General features: G+C 41.0%; 2 protein-coding genes across 4 annotated transcripts in view; one reads left to right on the top strand and one right to left on the bottom strand.

Annotated features, from left to right (window-relative positions):
* Positions 1-1,492, bottom strand: part of QRSL1 (glutaminyl-tRNA amidotransferase subunit QRSL1) — a 32,800-nt gene extending 31,308 nt beyond the window's left edge. The window contains exon 1 of the mRNA XM_079939208.1: positions 1,365-1,492. Coding sequence (XP_079795334.1) covers positions 1,365-1,388 — 24 coding nt within the window. The 5' untranslated portion in view covers positions 1,389-1,492. The remainder of the gene's footprint in view (positions 1-1,364) is intronic.
* The window catches only part of RTN4IP1 (reticulon 4 interacting protein 1), a 103,062-nt gene that overhangs the window by 58,185 nt on the left and 27,121 nt on the right, over positions 1-17,756 (top strand). Inside the window, exons 1-4 of one of the 3 annotated variants that reach the window (XM_079939490.1) lie at positions 1,633-2,276; positions 6,646-6,797; positions 7,594-7,662; positions 8,575-8,699. In XM_079939490.1, the coding sequence (XP_079795616.1) occupies positions 2,003-2,276; positions 6,646-6,797; positions 7,594-7,662; positions 8,575-8,699 (620 nt within the window). In that variant the 5' untranslated portion in view covers positions 1,633-2,002. Of the gene's footprint in view, positions 1-1,632; positions 2,277-6,645; positions 6,798-7,593; positions 7,663-8,574; positions 8,700-17,756 lie in introns of those variants that run through there. The other 2 variants (XM_079939492.1, XM_079939491.1) reach the window with 2 other exon arrangements.

The raw sequence follows: 17,756 nt of genomic DNA, 5'->3' as shown, positions 1-17,756 counted from the left end.
GCTCACTGGACATTAGGAAGGGGTGGCACAAAAAAGGTAGTGTTGGGGGAAAGGGCAGAAAAAGAAAATACCGTATTTTTTTAGGTTATATTTCATTTTAAAACAAGTTTGGAGTTAAAAATTTTTTAATTTTTAAAAACAAATTGGATTCTTCACTGACAGTATACAAGATACAATTTAGGATAATAAAACAAAAATGTATTTAGGGGAATAACTATTATTTAAAACCTGTGGATTTAAAGTTCTCATAATTTACAGCTTTCTAAAAGGATGCCAGCTGGAAAAAGAAAAAAAAGACTTCCCAGGTGAAGATACAAATGAAGATGGAAGACGGGGGACGTCCTCAATTGCTACTTATCAGCAGAATCACCTGGAACCCAAGTTAAACCATACACTCTGGGCCTTACCATACTAACCTTCCTGAGTGGGACACAGCTATAGTTTTAAGGCGGGCCGAGGTGATTCTGATAGCAGTGGGCCTGCAGACAGCTCTGCAGGTTGAGAGATCAGAAAGCAAGGAGATCGGAACTAAAGCCCTAACAGCAGGGATAAAGTGAGAGAACAGATCCCAGACATAAGTTCAAAAGAGAACTAACACGGTTTAGTGACTTACTGGATATTACCTATGAAGAAGAATCTAAGGGCACCTGGGATAACAGTTGTGCCGCTAAAAACAGACTATTAAGAATTCCATAATTAGGTTTTTGTTTGTCTTTTATGATGGAGATTGAGACGCAAGAGGTGATTCTGTTACAAGGATGAAGTCAGCTTTGGTTAGATTCATCAAACTCTTGTGGGAGTTTTGGAAGAGATGTCCATTAGACATTCACAAATATAGCCTAGAGTTCAAAAACGATGTCCAATTAATGGAGACACGGGTAAGAGAATCATTGGTATCTTGGTGGTAGTTGAAGCTTGAATATGTCCAGGAGGGAAAAAAGCTAAGAATCACTAGTTTGGCTTTTGCAAGGGTCAGATTTGCGGGCTTCTTAGTGAGGACTGCATCAGATGTGTGTAGCGGACAAGAGAGACTGACGTGGACCAGCCAAATCCCCCATATCTGGCTGAGACCGGCCAGGGCCCCACGCAGCCAGGGCGAACGAATAATCGAGAGAAGCCACTGTTCCCTTCCACCCCACAGCGCGGCGGTGCAGAAGCCTCCCCCGCGGAGATCCTAATTCCTGAACGGATATAAGGAGCACAGCCTAAGAACCCGGCGGTCCGAATCCCCCACCAAGTTCCAGGGAAGGAAGCGGCGAGGCTGACCAAGATGCACGCCGGCCGGGGGACGCCACGTCCACGTGAACAAGGACTCCGCGAATCTTCCCGACCTCCCTGGGCCCTCAGCAGACAATTCCACTCACTTCTCGGAGGGTCCGGCCCAACATGGTCCTCGTGTCCCACCCGCCACCACATGGGCTTGGTGTCAAGGAGGAAAAAGAAAGGTCAGCTGCCGCTGCCGGTATTACATGGGCGCAGCCATTTCCCAGCGAACCTGTCAGCACCGAGTACTCAGATTGGTCGAATTGCAGCCCGAGGAAAATGATCTTTGCACGCGATTGGCTGGCGCCGCTAAGGAAGTCCTGCGGGGAAGTAGAGCTGGTGGCAAGGAGACTCCGGGGGTCGCGGCGGGAGCCTGGAAGTGTGTGAATTTCTCTGACATCCGAATCGCGAGCGGAGTCGGCTTGTCCCGCAGAGAGCTCCCGGGACAGGGCAGGATTCCAGCGGTTTTGTTTTTGTTTTTAAGGGGAGGGGGTGTAAGGGAGGAGGAGAATGGACAGAATACTGGCCGGAATGTTAATTGGAGCATTTCAGATGTGAAGAGTAGAGTAGTTCCGTACTCCTCTTTCTTCAGTTGCTCCATTAGTCTAACTTCATTTTTGAATTCTCAACTTTGAAACCGGCCAGAGTGTTTGGCAGAATTTGACCGAATTCAGGTGTGAGGGTTTGAGCCAGTATAAGTGCCTTTCAATTAGGGCACGCAATTCAACCACTGTTTACGATGGGATTTCTGAAGACCTGTGTACTTAGAAGAAATGCATGCACTGCGGTTTGCTTCTGGAGAAGACAATTTATACAAAAGCCTTCAGTTAGAAAGATTAGTACTACCTCTCCAAGGAGCACTGTCATGCCCGCTTGGGTGATAGATAAATATGGGAGTAATGAAGTGCTTCGATTTACTCAGAACATGATGATACCAATGATACACTATCCAAATGAAGTCATTATCAAAGTTCACGCTGCGAGTATAAATCCTATAGATGTTAATATGAGAAGTAAGTTTCAAAAGACATTCCTCAATTACCTTTTTTTTTTTCTTCAGACAATCTCATCAGGGATTAGTTTTAAAAGGTCAGTTGTTACTGACTACACTTGTTTGGTTAACACAAAGGAATTGTTTAGGGTTTTGACAGTATCTCAGTATATATTATTTACAAAATTTTTGAAATTGCAATGTCTACGGTATGCTTTAATCTTTAACAAAATATAAGTTTGAATTGCTTCCAATACTACCTAAAAATGTAAATTGGGACTTGAGAATTGTATCCACAGCTAACTTTGTGGTACACTCTCCTGGGAACTTTGTGATATTCTGAGGTCCATCACAGGTTTTAGAGGTATGCTTATGTTTTCATATCAGTTCAGAATTAGCATTTCCATAGTAATTTTTATTTCCCTCCCACTAATCACAGCTTTGTTTAATGGTCCAGTGGACAAAGCAGCAGAACAGGATGCCAGGATATAGACACAGTACTTTCCTCATTTTTGCTGTTGCATTCTGCAAAGTTAAAATATACTTTTCTGTTTTGCGCCATCCTCAATGGGAATAATGTTATCTTAATTTCTGCTGGTGGTTATTGACAAAGCTTGGAGAGTACTGTATTCCTTATGCAATTATTATAGTGCTGAAAAGATTACCATTTGTGAATTACTTTAACTTTGGAAAATAATGACAAAAAAATGAGCAATTGAAATGTGGCTAGTGTGGGATGTACAGTTAGTGTAAAATATACACTAGATTTCAAAGGCTTAGAAAAAAATGAATGTAAAATATCTTATTAATAATTTTATGTTCATTACATATTAACCTGATATTATTTTGGATATATTAAGTAAAATATTAACATTAATTTCACTTCTTTCTTTTTATAGTGGCTACTAGAAAATTTTAAGTTAGATATGTGGCTTGCATTATATCTATTGGACAGTGCTGATCTAGACATGTGAGGAATAACTGTTACGTATTTCTTTGTGGGGAGGGAGTTTGGGGAAAGACTTGGACTCAAAATGTAGCTGGAGAGGTCTATTAAGAATTAATTGAAATGACTTGATGATGATTGCCTCATGAAATACACATTTGTATTCTTTTTGTTCGCTTTAAAGTAATAATTGCTATTACTAGTTGGGCATATTGTTTCAGTTTATTACATTTACATTGTGCATGAAGATAATGTAGTTTTTATCAGAATTATCTTTAAGTGGTAGATTTATACCCAGTGAGCATTATGTTTTTTTCATTTCCTTGATTATAAGCTCTTTGTAGGTAGATCCCATGCCCTGTCAACTGTAGCCTGTTTCTATGCTTCACATGTGTAGTTGTCATTCAGTCTTTTTTTCCTTTTTTTTTTGCGGTACATGGGCCTCTCACTGTTGTGGCCTCTCCTGTTGTGGAGCACAGGCTTTGGACGCGCAGGCTCAGCGGCCATGGCTCACGGGCGCAGGCTCAGCGGCCATGGCTCACGGGCCCAGCCGCTCCGCGGCATGTGGGATCCTCCCAGACTGGGGCACGAACCCGCGTCCCCTGCATCGGCAGGCGGACTCTCAACCACTGCGCCATCAGGGAAGCCCAGTCATTATTTTTAATGTCATTTTATATTTTCATTCTAATTTAAGATTACAAACTAAAATAAGTGGTTTTCATCTTCATTTAGGTCTGTTAACTTTTCATTTCTTTGAATGCACATGCACAGTTTGTATTGTGTACATTTTAACTTCAGTAGAATGGCTGCATCTGGACTTTCTAGGCTGCTATTTAATGTAATATTATAACACATTTTACTTTTATATAGTATTCTTGAGACATCTTAGTTTTTTTATGACTTGAGTGGGTAATATTATTTGCAAGTTATCCTCTTTATTTCCTGCTCATGAATTCTTTTTGGAGAATGTGTGATTATCGTTGCGGAAGATACCTGAAATATGGGGAAATAAAATAATGATTATAAGATCGTAAAGTGTAGGGAGCAGTTATTTCCCTTGATGAGAAAGCAAGGACGTGTCTGTTTTGAAAGATGAAAGCCAGCTGTTTTTCTGGAGATGTCCACTATTGTTGGACATAAAATCATAAATCATATAAATGGCTAATGAATAATCTTAAAATAGAAAAAAAATACAGCCGACAGCATCATACCAGCAAAGTTTGGTTTCTTTAGATGGAATTAAAGCTTTTAAAACGGAGGGCAGATTTAGGATTTTCCAAACCACTCCAACTCTGAACCAAACTGGTCACCTCTAAGAATGGGACAGAGCTCCTAAGGATTCCCATTCATTGTGTCACCAAGCAGGTTCTCAGTTCCTAACTACCAGCTGTTTCTGGATTTGGGGCTAGTTTAGCTGGTACCAATGAGCCAGAGTTAACGCAGGTGATATCGAGGTGACCAAGAAAACAACCTTGCCCTGCAGGCTGTGTAGCTTAGAGAGGACTGAAGATTTTTTTTTTTTGCAGCTCTGAAACAGCAGCTAAAATTTGACATAGCTAAATGCCCGCTTCTGTTGATCAAACCACATAGGAATTTCAGTGAATAATTGTTTAATTGTGTTTGAGAGTGGAAAAGGAATGTAAGACAGGAAAGTAAAATGTGACTTTTGTGAGTATTACATGTGAAGTTTTTCTTTCCCCTGATAGAATGCACTCGTAACCAGCCAGCTGGCAAGTATGTAATATTGGCGTGGTGGCCATCAGCTTAGATTTTCTGGGACTTTCCCAACTTTCAAACACTTTCTTCCATGTGTCTTGATTTTTATTAAAAACAACTTCTGCAAGCTACCCTCCTGTCAGCCTCTCTCCCTGTATCCTCTACCTCCTGCTGCATGGATTAACTGTCATTGCTCTCATCTAAGCCCAGCTCTCCACCTGGGTTCTAGACCCCATGCCCTCTCACCCACACAGGAGCATTGTTTCAGCAGTTTTCTCCTGCATCTTCAGTCTTTTCCTTTCCCCTGGATCATTCCCATTGGCATACAAACTTGCTGTTAATTTCTCCATTCTTAAAGAGGAAAAAAAAAACAACCTTAAACATCCTTCCTCTATCGCACTAGTCCCCCTCCAGCCACTGCCCCATTTCTCTGCTCTCCTCTGTAAGCAAAACTATTTGAAAGAGTTGAATGTTCTCATGGTCTCCAATTCCTCACTCCCATTCTCTCTGTCACCCCATGCCACAGCAACCGCTCCTAGGAAGGTCACGAAAGACTGCTGTGTTGTTGGATCTAGTATTTTGTTTTGTTTGTTTGTTTGGGGGGTTTTGTTTTTTAAAAGCCTATTGGCAGCTTTTGACCTTATTTGAAAAACTGTCTTCCCCATCAGCAGCATTTGACTTCTTTAAATGACCCTCTTCTCTTGGCTTTCTGAACACCTTTTCAGTGGCCAAGCCTTCTCAGGCTCCTTTGCTGGTTTCTCCCCATCCTTAGGATTTAATGAGGATGAGTGGGAGAAAAGGGGAGACTTACTGAGTGGTTTAGTGATTCTGGAGCATAAATTGTGGTACATGACACTAGAAAGGTAAGCAGGGTGCTTATCTTGGAGAGCCTTACATAGCAGAAATGTTCTTAGAAGGATGTCGAGCAGAAGAGATGACAATAGTACTTTTGTGTCTTAGAAAAGCCATTTTAGATGTTGAAGCTGTGTAATAAACTACTTTGGATTATTATAGCCAATTTATTTGAACCAAAAAAATACTGATCAGAGGAATGTTTTCAGCTCTGTTTAGCTGATGTTTATGTAAATGTTCTTAAAAATAAAATGATGTATAATAAAGCAGTCAACCTGATTTAACATATCAGAACTGATGCAGCCAAGTGGTTCTTTTCCATTTGGGAACCTTGCACTTAACCCAGAGATGTTCTAGAAACATTTTTTGTGAGGCAGGGACAATTACTCATAGACCAGTGTCAGTGTCAACTACTATATCCATGCCTTATTTATTTGTTTATTAACCAGACAACTTTAACATTATCTTCTTCACCAGACTTGGCTTCAGATGACTTTGTTATTTAAAAAGTCCATGAATGAATAAATTAACAAAGAAACCATCTTCAAAGAACAAAGTAAAACCTATAAAAGGAAATACTTAAAATTCTGAAGACAGTTTCAAAATTGGAATTTCAAAAACAGTGATTGTGAATCAACTATACTCCAGTATAAAATAAAAATTAAAAACAGTGATTATGACTGTCCAAATAATTTTTTTTGAAAGGAACAACATTCATTGTTTTTATGCTTTCTTGTGTGATGGTAAAAAATGTATAAGGTTGATTACTTTATAATCTGCATCTTGAAGATCTAGAATTGTACCTGGCCTGTAACCCTGCAGTAGTTTTGAAATCATCCCATTCTTTTGGAAGAAACAAATAACTTGTATTTCATAGGTGGCTATGGAGCTACAGCTTTAAATATGAAACGTGATCCTTTACATATTAAAATCAAAGGAGAAGAATTTCCCCTGACTCTGGGCCGGGATGTGTCTGGTGTGGTGATGGAGTGTGGACTTGATGTGAGGTACTTCAAGCCTGGCGATGAGGTGAGTTATCACATTCCACTATTCCTTCTCAAAATTTGCAGATTTCATTCTGCTGCTTTTGGAAATATATTCCATATCATTGACCTTTTTTCTTCTTTTCAACAAATATAGTGAGCTTTGGCTGGAGCCCTCATTTTCTTGGTTCAGTTCTTCTTTCTGTTGTTTCTAGTTCTGTCACAATAGCTTGCTGTGCTTGAACTTTTCTAAATCTAGTGCTTAAGAATTGCAAGACTTTAAGATATATATGATTGGGACTTTTTAAGTCTTTAAATGGCAATTTCTACCTTATGGGTTAGATGGTTTTAAAATAGCTGAAGGTTGATATAATCACCTGTCCCTTGTCACTTTGAACTTTTATACCAAGAAATTAAGGTCAGCTTATAATAATAGCTAGCACTGTTCTAGTTGTTTTTCATAAAATAACTCATTTAATCCCTATGAAGTAAGTACAGTTAGGCCCAGTTTACAGGTGAGGAAAGTCATGCTATAAAGAGGTCCCACAGCTAATAAGTGGTAGAGCCAGGATTCAGGCCCCAGAGACTGTGTTCTTACTGGTACTCTAAGTAGCCAGTAAATACAGCAGGATTTACTGGTTATCTACCTCCAAACTGGTTTGACTTGGTAAATCTAGAATCATACTAAATAATACATTGATATCATGTGAAAATAACTCTATTATTTGCTGGATTGCTGACTTGTGGTTTTTATCACAGGGTGGCATATGTATTGGGGAACACTCTCATGCTTAACTTTGGCTTAAAAAGATCTGTTTCTAACGAAGTTGTGTGTGTTTCAGGTCTGGGCTGCAGTTCCTCCCTGGAAGCAAGGCACTCTCTCAGAGTTTGTTGTAGTCAGTGGGAATGAGGTAACTCACCAGTTCTGTGCTGAAATGCCACTGGAAAGTAGAAACAAAGACTGACAAATATCTCTGAAATAATTGGAGTTTTTTTTTTTTTTTTGAGATCAGGTTCAAGTTTTATGGGTAGTTTTGAAAGAACCGAGATAGAGAATAGGAATTTTTAAAAGATCTAAAAAAGTATTGGATGTCGTTTAAATAACACTGCCTGCCAAAGCGTTTTTATCTTTGTCTTGTGGAACAGGGATTTGGAGCAAGATCTAGAAACCCTGCTGTGTTTCTTGGTTTTATCCAGTATAAATAGTTGAAACCAAATATACCAAGTGGCGCATACCGATGCATCATAAACAGAAGCATGGAAGTACCAAGCTGTTTCAGATAACTTTCAAAACAGGAGTCTAATCAAATCCAGTCAGGAGGCCTAACGATTTAATTAGAAAGAAGGGGGTTAATATTAAGGAAATTGCCTACAGAAGGGAGGGCAGGAAGGGAGAAAGGATTAGAAAAAAGATAAGATTAGAAAAAGTCGGAAAGATTACCTTCCAGTAAATGGGGGTGAAGGAAACAGCTGATCACAAAAACAAATTAGATTGTATTTATGAGGGTTCAAGGTTTATTTGGGTTTATTTCTGGGTATAGTTAGGACTAATGGTATTGTTGAATGTGGTCTTTTTATGAAGCATTATGCAGCAGTATCTGATAATGTAACCTATAAAACCTTTCTGAACCTCTGCGAGGCAGGTTGAGTCATTTGGAGAAATTCCTTAGGGATAATCTTGGAGCAGGGTTTGCAATAACCACTGAAACTGGCCGAATGTTACATCTCTGAAAACAGCGGATTCCTGTGAAGATAGATGTACTTAATTGTGTTCATAGGTTTGCAAGTCATTGCTTATTTTTGACTGTTATCTTCAAATCTAGGTCTCTCACAAGCCCAAGTCACTCACTCATGCTCAAGCTGCCTCTCTACCATACGTGGCCCTCACAGCCTGGTCTGCCATAAACAAGATTGGTGGCCTGAATGATAAGAATTGCGCAGGAAAACGGTGAGCATCAGCAGTGGCATCTAAAACTCCCTTCTTTCATTTGGTGACGTCTTTGCAGTAGATTTGTCAGAAGCATGAAAACTAGGCTCACTTACATGAGCAGAGTTGTGCTAACAGTTAAAACAATTTCCAAAGAACTCTTGTGCCAGTTCGTACTTTTTTAATCTCATTCTGTTGATTCTTAGCTCAATCAATTGAGAATTTTAAAAATATGTAGATGGATGTTAGGAGTCTGAACCTTCTAAAATGATGCACAATTTTTGTATGTCAGTCTCTGGGAAGAAGATCCGTAGCTTTCATCAGATTCCTAAAAAGGTTAAGAATGACTTCCTTACAGATTTTAAAGAATGACGGAGTTGCTCTCACACTTGAAGGTTTCTATGAAAAACAGATATAAAGGGTTTGAATATTGTTGAGTTCTCTTAGGCTCTGTGCTCTCTCAGGCTCCTTTAGGCAGTTCTGGTGCTTCCAGGACTTGCAGGTGTGCTTGCTGAGTTTGCAAAAACACAGTGAGTGTTAGATGTTCTTGAGTTCAGATTCAGATTCTGCTGCTTTCTAGCCGGGTGGCCCACTTGGACACTTCTCTTTTGTGAGTTTTGTTTTAGGGGTGAGAAGAGATAACACATAAAATCGGTGGCACAGGCTGCGGCACACAGAAGGCACTCAGTACATGGTGGCTACTGTTCTTAGCAATGCGACTACTGTGTTCTTTGTGTTTCAGAAAGTTGGCATCATAGAGAAAACGGATGATTTTATTATTTGGTGAGAAAACTAGGTCCTCAGAACCATTCAGTGATTGTGATGAAGGAGAGAGCTGTAGGTCAAATTTTGTTTTCTGATTGCTAAAGACTGTGCCGGAAAAATAACAAGTCTGTGTCGATCTATACTCCTGTTGTTATGAAACATTGCACTTTACCTTTAATGGGTTGGATTATAGACATTGAATTTAGTGAACGCTTAATAGCTGTATTTCTGAAAGCAGTATAAAGGCTATTCATCTAATGAGGTGCTACCCTTCATCATAGAATTCAAGGTAAATATTCTAAAGGTCAGCGCTGTTTAATTTTTAAGCTTTTGGGCCTTATCATTCTTGAAGTTGCCATTTTGGTCCAACACTTTGTTTAAATTAAATCAGTTTGATCATGTAGATTTTTCTAATGGTTTGTCTTAGTTAATAATAACCTTGCAAAAATCATGTTCAGGATTTTTAGACGTTTATTATTATTGTAGGCTCTGCAGTGACATTGATGCTTTGTTTTGCTTTTCCTTAAAAGCATTCAGCTTTCTGTGCCCCCATGACCACTCCAGATAAAGAGCTCTCATTCCTTTTGCTGGTTCAGGCCCTCCAGGCATACATTTTTTAGTATTCTGTAGAAAATGAGTTAGAAACTGATCTAACTATCTCTTGTCTTCCCAGTTTATCGTTGGCTTTGTAGGTACTATGTTATCTTCTGTTTAAGCAGTAATGGCTGGGAGCTGGGGAAGTAGAGACCTGGGTTCCTCTCTCTACACCGCTACTAACTAATCAGTTGACCACATGCATGCTTTTTATGGTCTCTTTGCTGTTTCCACCAAGTTACTGAGTGTAGGACAATGTAGGTTGTTAGGCGAGCTTTGAGAAGTGGAAAGTTTTATACTTATAGAAGTGATTTATATATTATATTGAGTTGCATCAGTTCATTGATTTAGCCACATGTTAACCACACTGGAATGAAATCCACTGAAAGAGCCTCACTGGCTCATACCATGGACTTGTGTCACATTCCCACATGTGTGGTGACTCAGGATGCCTTTGTTCCGAGTTCCCTTGCTGCTCTAGGAAATTTGTTTACTGAAATTATTACACATGGGTAGTAATAATGGCCTTCCTCTCCAACTCCTTATTTTTATTTTTTTTTAGAAATTTTAATAATTAATTTTTGGGGGCTGCGTTGGGTCTTCGTTGCTGCGCGCAGGCTTTCTCTCGTTGCAGCGAGCAGGGGCTACTCTTCGTTGTGGTGCACGGGCTTCTTGTTGCGGTGGCTTCTCTTGTGGAGCACAGGCTCTAGGCGCGTGGGCTCAGTAGTTGTGGCTCGCGGGCTTTAGAGCGCAGGCTCTGTAGTTGTGGCACATGGGCTTAGATGCTCTGTGGCATGTGGGATCTTCCCGGACCAGGGCTCGAACCTGTGTCCCCTGCATTGGCAGGCGGATTCCTAACCACGGTACCACCAGGGAAGTCCCTCCAACTCCTTATTTGTGAGAATCACATGAGAGATGTGAGCACCTTAAAATACTGTAAAAATAATTTTACATGAAGAAATTACTATTATAGGGGGACTTTACTAACTTAAATGCAGAGGTTCCGGTGTCCAAAGTGGCTTTTTTCAGTTTGACTATCCTTTGTGATTGGTGGAACATATTTTGGCTTCTCTAAGCAATAATTATTCTTTTACTGTTAGCTCTCGGCATTAAGGTAGTCTTTAGTCTGCACAAAGCAAATCAGTGTTTGTCATCAAGGACCAACAGTGTTTTTCTAGCCAGTTAATTAAAAAACCCTAAAACTAACAATGACAAAAACACCCACCTTGAAAGATTTTACAGGATTTCTTTGTAACAAACAGCTTTTTGAAATTAAGACAAAGCTTTCTGAGGCCTCGATGGTGTTTTGCTTTTCCTTCTTTGTTCTATAATTATATTTCTGTAACAACTGAGCATCAGTTAACCAAGGGGATAATTTAATATTGACGTCATGTGTCTTTTTTGCCCGTGCTTTGGTATCACTAGAAAAGTCAGATGAAATGATTTCCCTGTTATCAGCCCATCCATAGTTTCTTCGTGATTTATTCCGTAGGAACACATAGATAACTTAGGGTTCTCAAGATGAATAGAACTTTTTAAAAAAGTGGTTACACCAGATATTTTTGGAAAGGGGTTCTATTTGATGGTTATATTTATTGGTAGTGTCATGCTCTGCCTGAAATTCATCTCTTGCTGCGAGGTTGTACTTCACTGTTTGACAGAGGTATTAGAAAGTGTTAGAAATTGAACCATTCCTCCCCCGCAAAATAAATTTCACTTTTAAATTGTGTATACTTGAAACTCAATGAAGTGGATTTAGGAATGCTTTTCCCTTTTTCTTTTTTGAGATTAGGCTTTACGACAGTAACACTTAGTCATGTAATTGTAAATTAGGTGTCTGATTAATTCTGTTTATAGAATTAGACAGGCTCAAACATAAAACATTGTATCGCCCCCCACCCCATATGCTTACACCGGTAATTACAACAGCTTCCTTCTTTCAGCTGCCTTTGCCTGCCTGTCCTTCCCCCACCCGACCCACCTGTTCCTCTGCCCTCTCCACTCCCACCACCCCTGGGGACTTTGGGTTTTCATTTGCACTTTGACTAGATTGTACGGGGAGAGGGGAAAGGGGAAAGAGAAAGAAACCCCTGTGGTCTACTTGCTTGGAGAAATCCTGGGGTTGTGAGGAAGGGTGCTGGCTCTGGCCTGGCTGGTGTGCTGCCGATGAATCGTCTCCACCCCAGGCCTGTTTTCCAGGGAGCTCCGGGAGGGATCTGTTAAAGGAATTAGTAGCAAACTCTTTCCTGGCCATTTGTGTTTTACAGATAGTTGCTCCTGTCACCTAGAAAACTATCTTGTGACGTTTAGGAGTCGTTCACTCTTCAGTGCACCGTAACCTCACTTCCGGCTTTGCCAGTCAGGTGCAGGTGTTCTCACCGGGGTCATAGCTGACCGAGTTGCCAACCCAACGATACTTTTCAGTTCTTACAATTTGACCTCTGAAGTCTCTGGCACTGTTGCCCACTTTTGTTATGCTCACTTTTTCCATGGTTTCAGGGACACTAAACTCCTTTAGTTTTCTTCTTGCCTTTTGAACCAATTCTTATCATTTTTAAAGGTTCCCTTTCCTCCCCCAGCCCTTGCACTGTACCTGCTTTCCCGTTGTCTCCCTCCATCTTTCCTGTCTCCCAGGGTTATCTCATCTGCTCCCAGTTTCTTTATATATATATATATATATATATATATATACATACACACACACATATATAATTTTTTTTTTTTTTTTTTGCGGTATGCGGGCCTCTCACTGTTGTGGCCTCTTCCCTTGCGGAGCACAGGCTCCGGACACGCAGGCTCAGGGGCCATGGCTCACAGGCCCAGCCACTCCGCGGCATGTGGGATCTTCCCAGACCGGGGCACAAACCCGTGTTCCCTGCATCAGCAGGCGGACTCTCAACCACCAGGCCACCAGGGAAGCCCTCTTTTTATATTTTGGTAACTTGCAGATCCTATTTCTGACCCCATCCTCTCTACTCAGTTCCATCCAGTTAGGTGTCCCAAGCAGCTGAAACTCAACTTGTACAAAACAAGACTTACCGATGACCACCCTGACGCTTTCTCTATATTCCTACTGTCAGTTAACTGTGATTTTCCATAAGCCAAAATATGGTATTGTTCCCAAACCCTGCTCCCTCCCCTTCTGTGCAACTCGTTATTGTCCGTGTCATGTAAAACTTAGGATTCTTGTCAGATTTGGAAAAATGTCTTCCAAGTTTCTTTATGAGCTGCAAGATTCCAGGGCATCTCATGTTTCCTTGTGCAGTGAATAAGCCCAAAATACTTTTGCATTTTAATTGACAACTTTCATTTACTAGCTTGTTATTGATATCTTCCCTATAGTGGTATCAAATAATACAATTTAATAACCAGTTTAATCTCCTTTATTCAATGAAAAACCGTCCACAAGTGGCAGAGCTCTCTTCCCAAGGCATTTTGGGCAAGACTGTGTTTTATGCAGCGTTAGAAGTGGCAACACAGACACAAGGCGTGATTGGCTAGGAGGTCAGATTTCCCTATAAGGCTAGCAGGTGCTGGTTTCTAGGGTGAGGTGAGCTAAAGCTGAGTTGAAGGATGGTGATTAGTGCTAGGTTTCCTTGGCAGTGAGGCAGGCTGGGACATGGGCTGGGCCACTGGGGCGGCCTCCATTTTGTGGGTCCTGAATCACAAATTACCTTTATCAGTGATGTGTTGTACGTTTTTACATGTCTTTTAATTGGAAGAATTTTCTATAGACCAGCTTCTGGTTCTGTACATTTCAGGCTTCACTTCTCTTTCACTGCTCATATAATCCAATGCTAGGTACCATGATATTCAGTCTTATCGTAATAAAATGTTATGATACCTTGTTGTGTTGACTTAGTGGGAAATAGGAATATTCCTGGAAGGCATTCTTAAACCAGGACAGCCTGTAATAACTTAACTGTACTCAGAAATTACTATGAACCACATCAGTATTTCCCACTAAGCCCAAAGCAGCTGTATTTCCAAATCAAATCTAGTGTCACCTGACAAGAGAGGAAGTATAGTGGAGAGGAAAGTAGGAGTGGAAAGAGGCAGCAGTTTTACTGATTGTGGTTAGTAGGGAGGAAAGATAATTTTCCGTCTACCCTTCTGAGTTCTCTGCCGAGACCTCTGTAACAGAAGACAGGGAAACAAGAGAAAAACAAACAGAAGTTTCTTAACATGTGCACCTCACGTATACACGAGATACCCAGGCAAAATGAGTAACTCAAAGAGTTAGCTTAGAATTCAGGCCAAAATGCCATCTTTTAGTTCAAGACAAAAGATAGAGGAGTGTAGGGAAGGCCAGTTGTGGAAAGTTTACCAGGAAAAGCAAGAATAAAGTTAGTCATGCAGATTTAAATTGCTGCCTCCTCCATTGATAAGGGTCTACAGTTATCTCCAGGGATTAACCTTTGTCCTTGGTAAAGAGTAAAGCAAGCACCTTTGTAAACTTCTGTCCTGCTTTTAGGCAAATAGGGGGAGTACAGAGATTTCTTACGCCTACTTCTTCTCAGTTGCCTTCAGCTCTGAATAATTCTTATGCGTAAGTGGCATATTTTGGCGTGCCATATTCTTCTAGCCTTCATTAGCATATCTTACTTTTGCAAGTTTTACAAAAGCATACGTCTGTTACCCTAAAACTTGGTTCGCCTCTTGGTGGGTGTCAAGCCAAAAGACACAACCACGCCAAAGATAAGGAGAAGGAAGGACTTGTAACATTATCACTTGCAGCAAGTAAGGAGAACGGTGGGGCTCTTTCCCAAAGCAGTCTCTCTCCAAACAGCAAAATTGGGTAAATTTTAAGCTAAGAGAACATGAATATTCATGAAGGGGCTTGGCCTTTAGTTGATTGAAGTCACAAGGGTCAGAAAAGGGCAACATCATCATCCCTTAGGTTCCAGTTCGTCTGGTGGTTGAGCGCTTCAGGCTAATCTTTATCATTGACAGAACTGGGAGTCATTACAACTGACATACTATCTTTGTTATTGTTACTTTCTTGCCTGATAAGAGTTATTTCTGCATTCTTTTGTTCCCTTAAGATCGTTAATTACTGAGACCTGTTCAAGGGCAAGCCTTGTGGCCAGGCTTATATCACAAAATGGTTTAGGCCAAAAAATGGCTTCTCTTCTGTCAAGAAAGCCCGGCCTTGTTCTCTTTCTTTGGGGATCCCCTACCCTATCTGCTTACATGTCCATTCAGATACATTGCTGGGGCTCTTCTCCAGGCCTTGTGTAAGTGGGAGGGACTGAAGCTTAAGCTTCACTGGCTCTGTAGGGGAGGAAAAATATCTTTCCTCTGCTCTTTTAAGTCTTGGCTGGGGCCCCGGTAACAAAAGGCAGATAAATTAGCAAGAGAAAAGCATACACATTTATTTGTTTGTAAGTTTTATGCAACATGGGAGCCTTTATAAGGAAATGAAGACCCAAAGAAGTGGTTAAACCTGAGCTTTTTTTCTTAATTGAAGTACAGTTGGCATATAGTATTATGTTAGTTTCAAGTGTAGGACACACGATCCAACAATCAAATGTATTACAAAACGGTCACCACAAGTCCAGTAACCATCTTTCACCATACAAACTTATTACAGTGTTATCGACTGTATTCCTTATGCTGTACATTACATCCCCATGACTTATTTCATCACTGTAAGCTTTTTTTTTTTTTTTTTTTTTTTTGTGGTACGCGGGCCTCTCACTGTTGTGGCCTCTCCTGTTGCGGAGCATAGGCTCCGGATGCGCAGGCTCAGCGGCCATGGCTCACGGGCCCAGCCGCTCCGCGGCATGTGGGATCTATCCGAACCGGGGCACGAACCCGTGTCCCCTGCATCGGCAGGCGGACTCTCAACCACTGCGCCACCAGGGAAGCCCTCACTGTAAGTTTTTATGTCTTAATCCCCTTCACCTATTTTGCCCAAGTCTTCTTCCCTTCTGGCAACCACCTATTTGCTCTCTGTGTCTGTAAGTCTATTTCTTTCTTTTTTTTTTTTTTAATTTTTTGGCCGCGCCGCATGTGGGATCCTGCTTCTCCAACCAGGGATGGAACCCGTGCCCCCTGCACTGGAAGCAGAGTCTTAACCACTGGACCGCCAAGGAAGTCCCTGTTTCCATTTTTAAACCTGAGCATTTTTATGCCAGCTTTGATGAAGAGTGGAGAGTCGTGAAAAAAACGTGATAGGACAAACATACGCGCCAAGTGTAGCACACTGAGAAAACTTAGCAAGGCCTGTTCGTTCCGAGTCCTCACTGTGTCCCATCTTGGAGATAAGGTGCTCTTTTCCTCCAGGTTTAGGGCGTACACCTCTCACACGAGGGTCTTATGACCAGCTTCATGGGAGAAGATCAGAGGGTCCTTCCCTCACGTGCTGTTTCTCGAATTCCTTCAGCTTAAAATATTCAGTCTGCTCAGGTGCCTTATGTTCAGGTGGTACTTCCTGAATCCTGTCACTTCCACGGTGAACCTCCTCTGACCATGCTACTTCTCTCATCCATTCTCGTGTTGCCACCAGATGGAAGGAACCAGTGTCTTGGAATGGTTCCCACTGCCTGTCCCATTTGGGGAGATGTGTTCCCAGTACCCCAGGTTGAAATTCTGAGTACATGTCCCCCAGAACCATCGTTATACTGTGTATAAGGTTCTTGGTCCATTATGGGTTAACTAAACCTTTTTAAAGGGCTACCCTGGGCATCTTGCCAAGATGTATAAATAGCTTTGTTTTCATGGGAAAATGTGTTTAAAGTTCTGAACAACTAATTTACACATGAACCCTTCTGTAAATTGGGGAATGTCTGCATGAATTACGGAGGAGTAGAAGAAGGGGACACACAAACCCAGGCTGTCTTAGTCATGTTTGGTTGATTTATTTTGTAATTCTATTCCCCTTATTCAGATTAAGTTTCTCACTTAAGGGAATAAATTTAGCATATTATGATACACTTTGCTATCTTTCACCCATTCTTCCTCCAGATTTAAAAGTAGTGTGTGAAACTAAAAGATGAGTTTATACATTTTCAGCATCATCCTTATCTTTTAAAGACCACTTATTTCTACTGATGGAAGATTTAGCCATATTTGAATCAGCCTTGTTTCAGAGCCATCAGGACTTAATGAAGGGCACTCTACTCTTGTGACTTTTTTTTTCCCATTACAAGTATGTGGTCTGGGGGGAATCGTGAAGGTCATATACGTCTACGTTAGAAAGGTGGAGAAACTAAATATAAGCTTAAATTAGATTGAAAATGCCAGTTCTCATTCACTAACACCTAGAGTACACCTCTGTGATTATCATTTCATAGCTGATGAATCTGAGGCCTAGATATTCAGTTAATGAGAGAGTTGTGACTAGATCCCAGGTCTCTAGATATCTGGCCCTGGCGTTCAGAGATTTCTGGGGCTTAGCCAGAATGTAGAAATTTGAAAGGCAATTCCCTGCTTCTGGATCGCCTGCTGTTTTGTAGTATGTTTCATATATTTTTTATGCGTGAGGCAATTAGGGTGTTGATGCCTTGTCTCGTAAGATTGTGATACTGAAAAATGTGATTGTAGAGGACTTAGGTGCCCAGATGCTAAACACAAAGTGACTCAGTCATGGAAAGGAAACTAGTTGCTCCGCAGCACGTGGGATCTTCCCGGACCAGGGCTTGAACCCACGTCCCCTGCATTGGCAGGTGGATTCTTAACCACTGCACCACCAGGAAAGCCCTCTCTCATATTTTT

This window comes from Stenella coeruleoalba (assembly GCF_951394435.1).
Source record: "Stenella coeruleoalba genome assembly, chromosome: 12".
In the NCBI taxonomy this organism is placed as follows: Eukaryota; Metazoa; Chordata; class Mammalia; order Artiodactyla; family Delphinidae; genus Stenella; species Stenella coeruleoalba.
The sequence above is the reverse complement of the archived record's forward strand: the minus strand, read 5'-3'. Positions and strand labels throughout refer to the sequence as shown.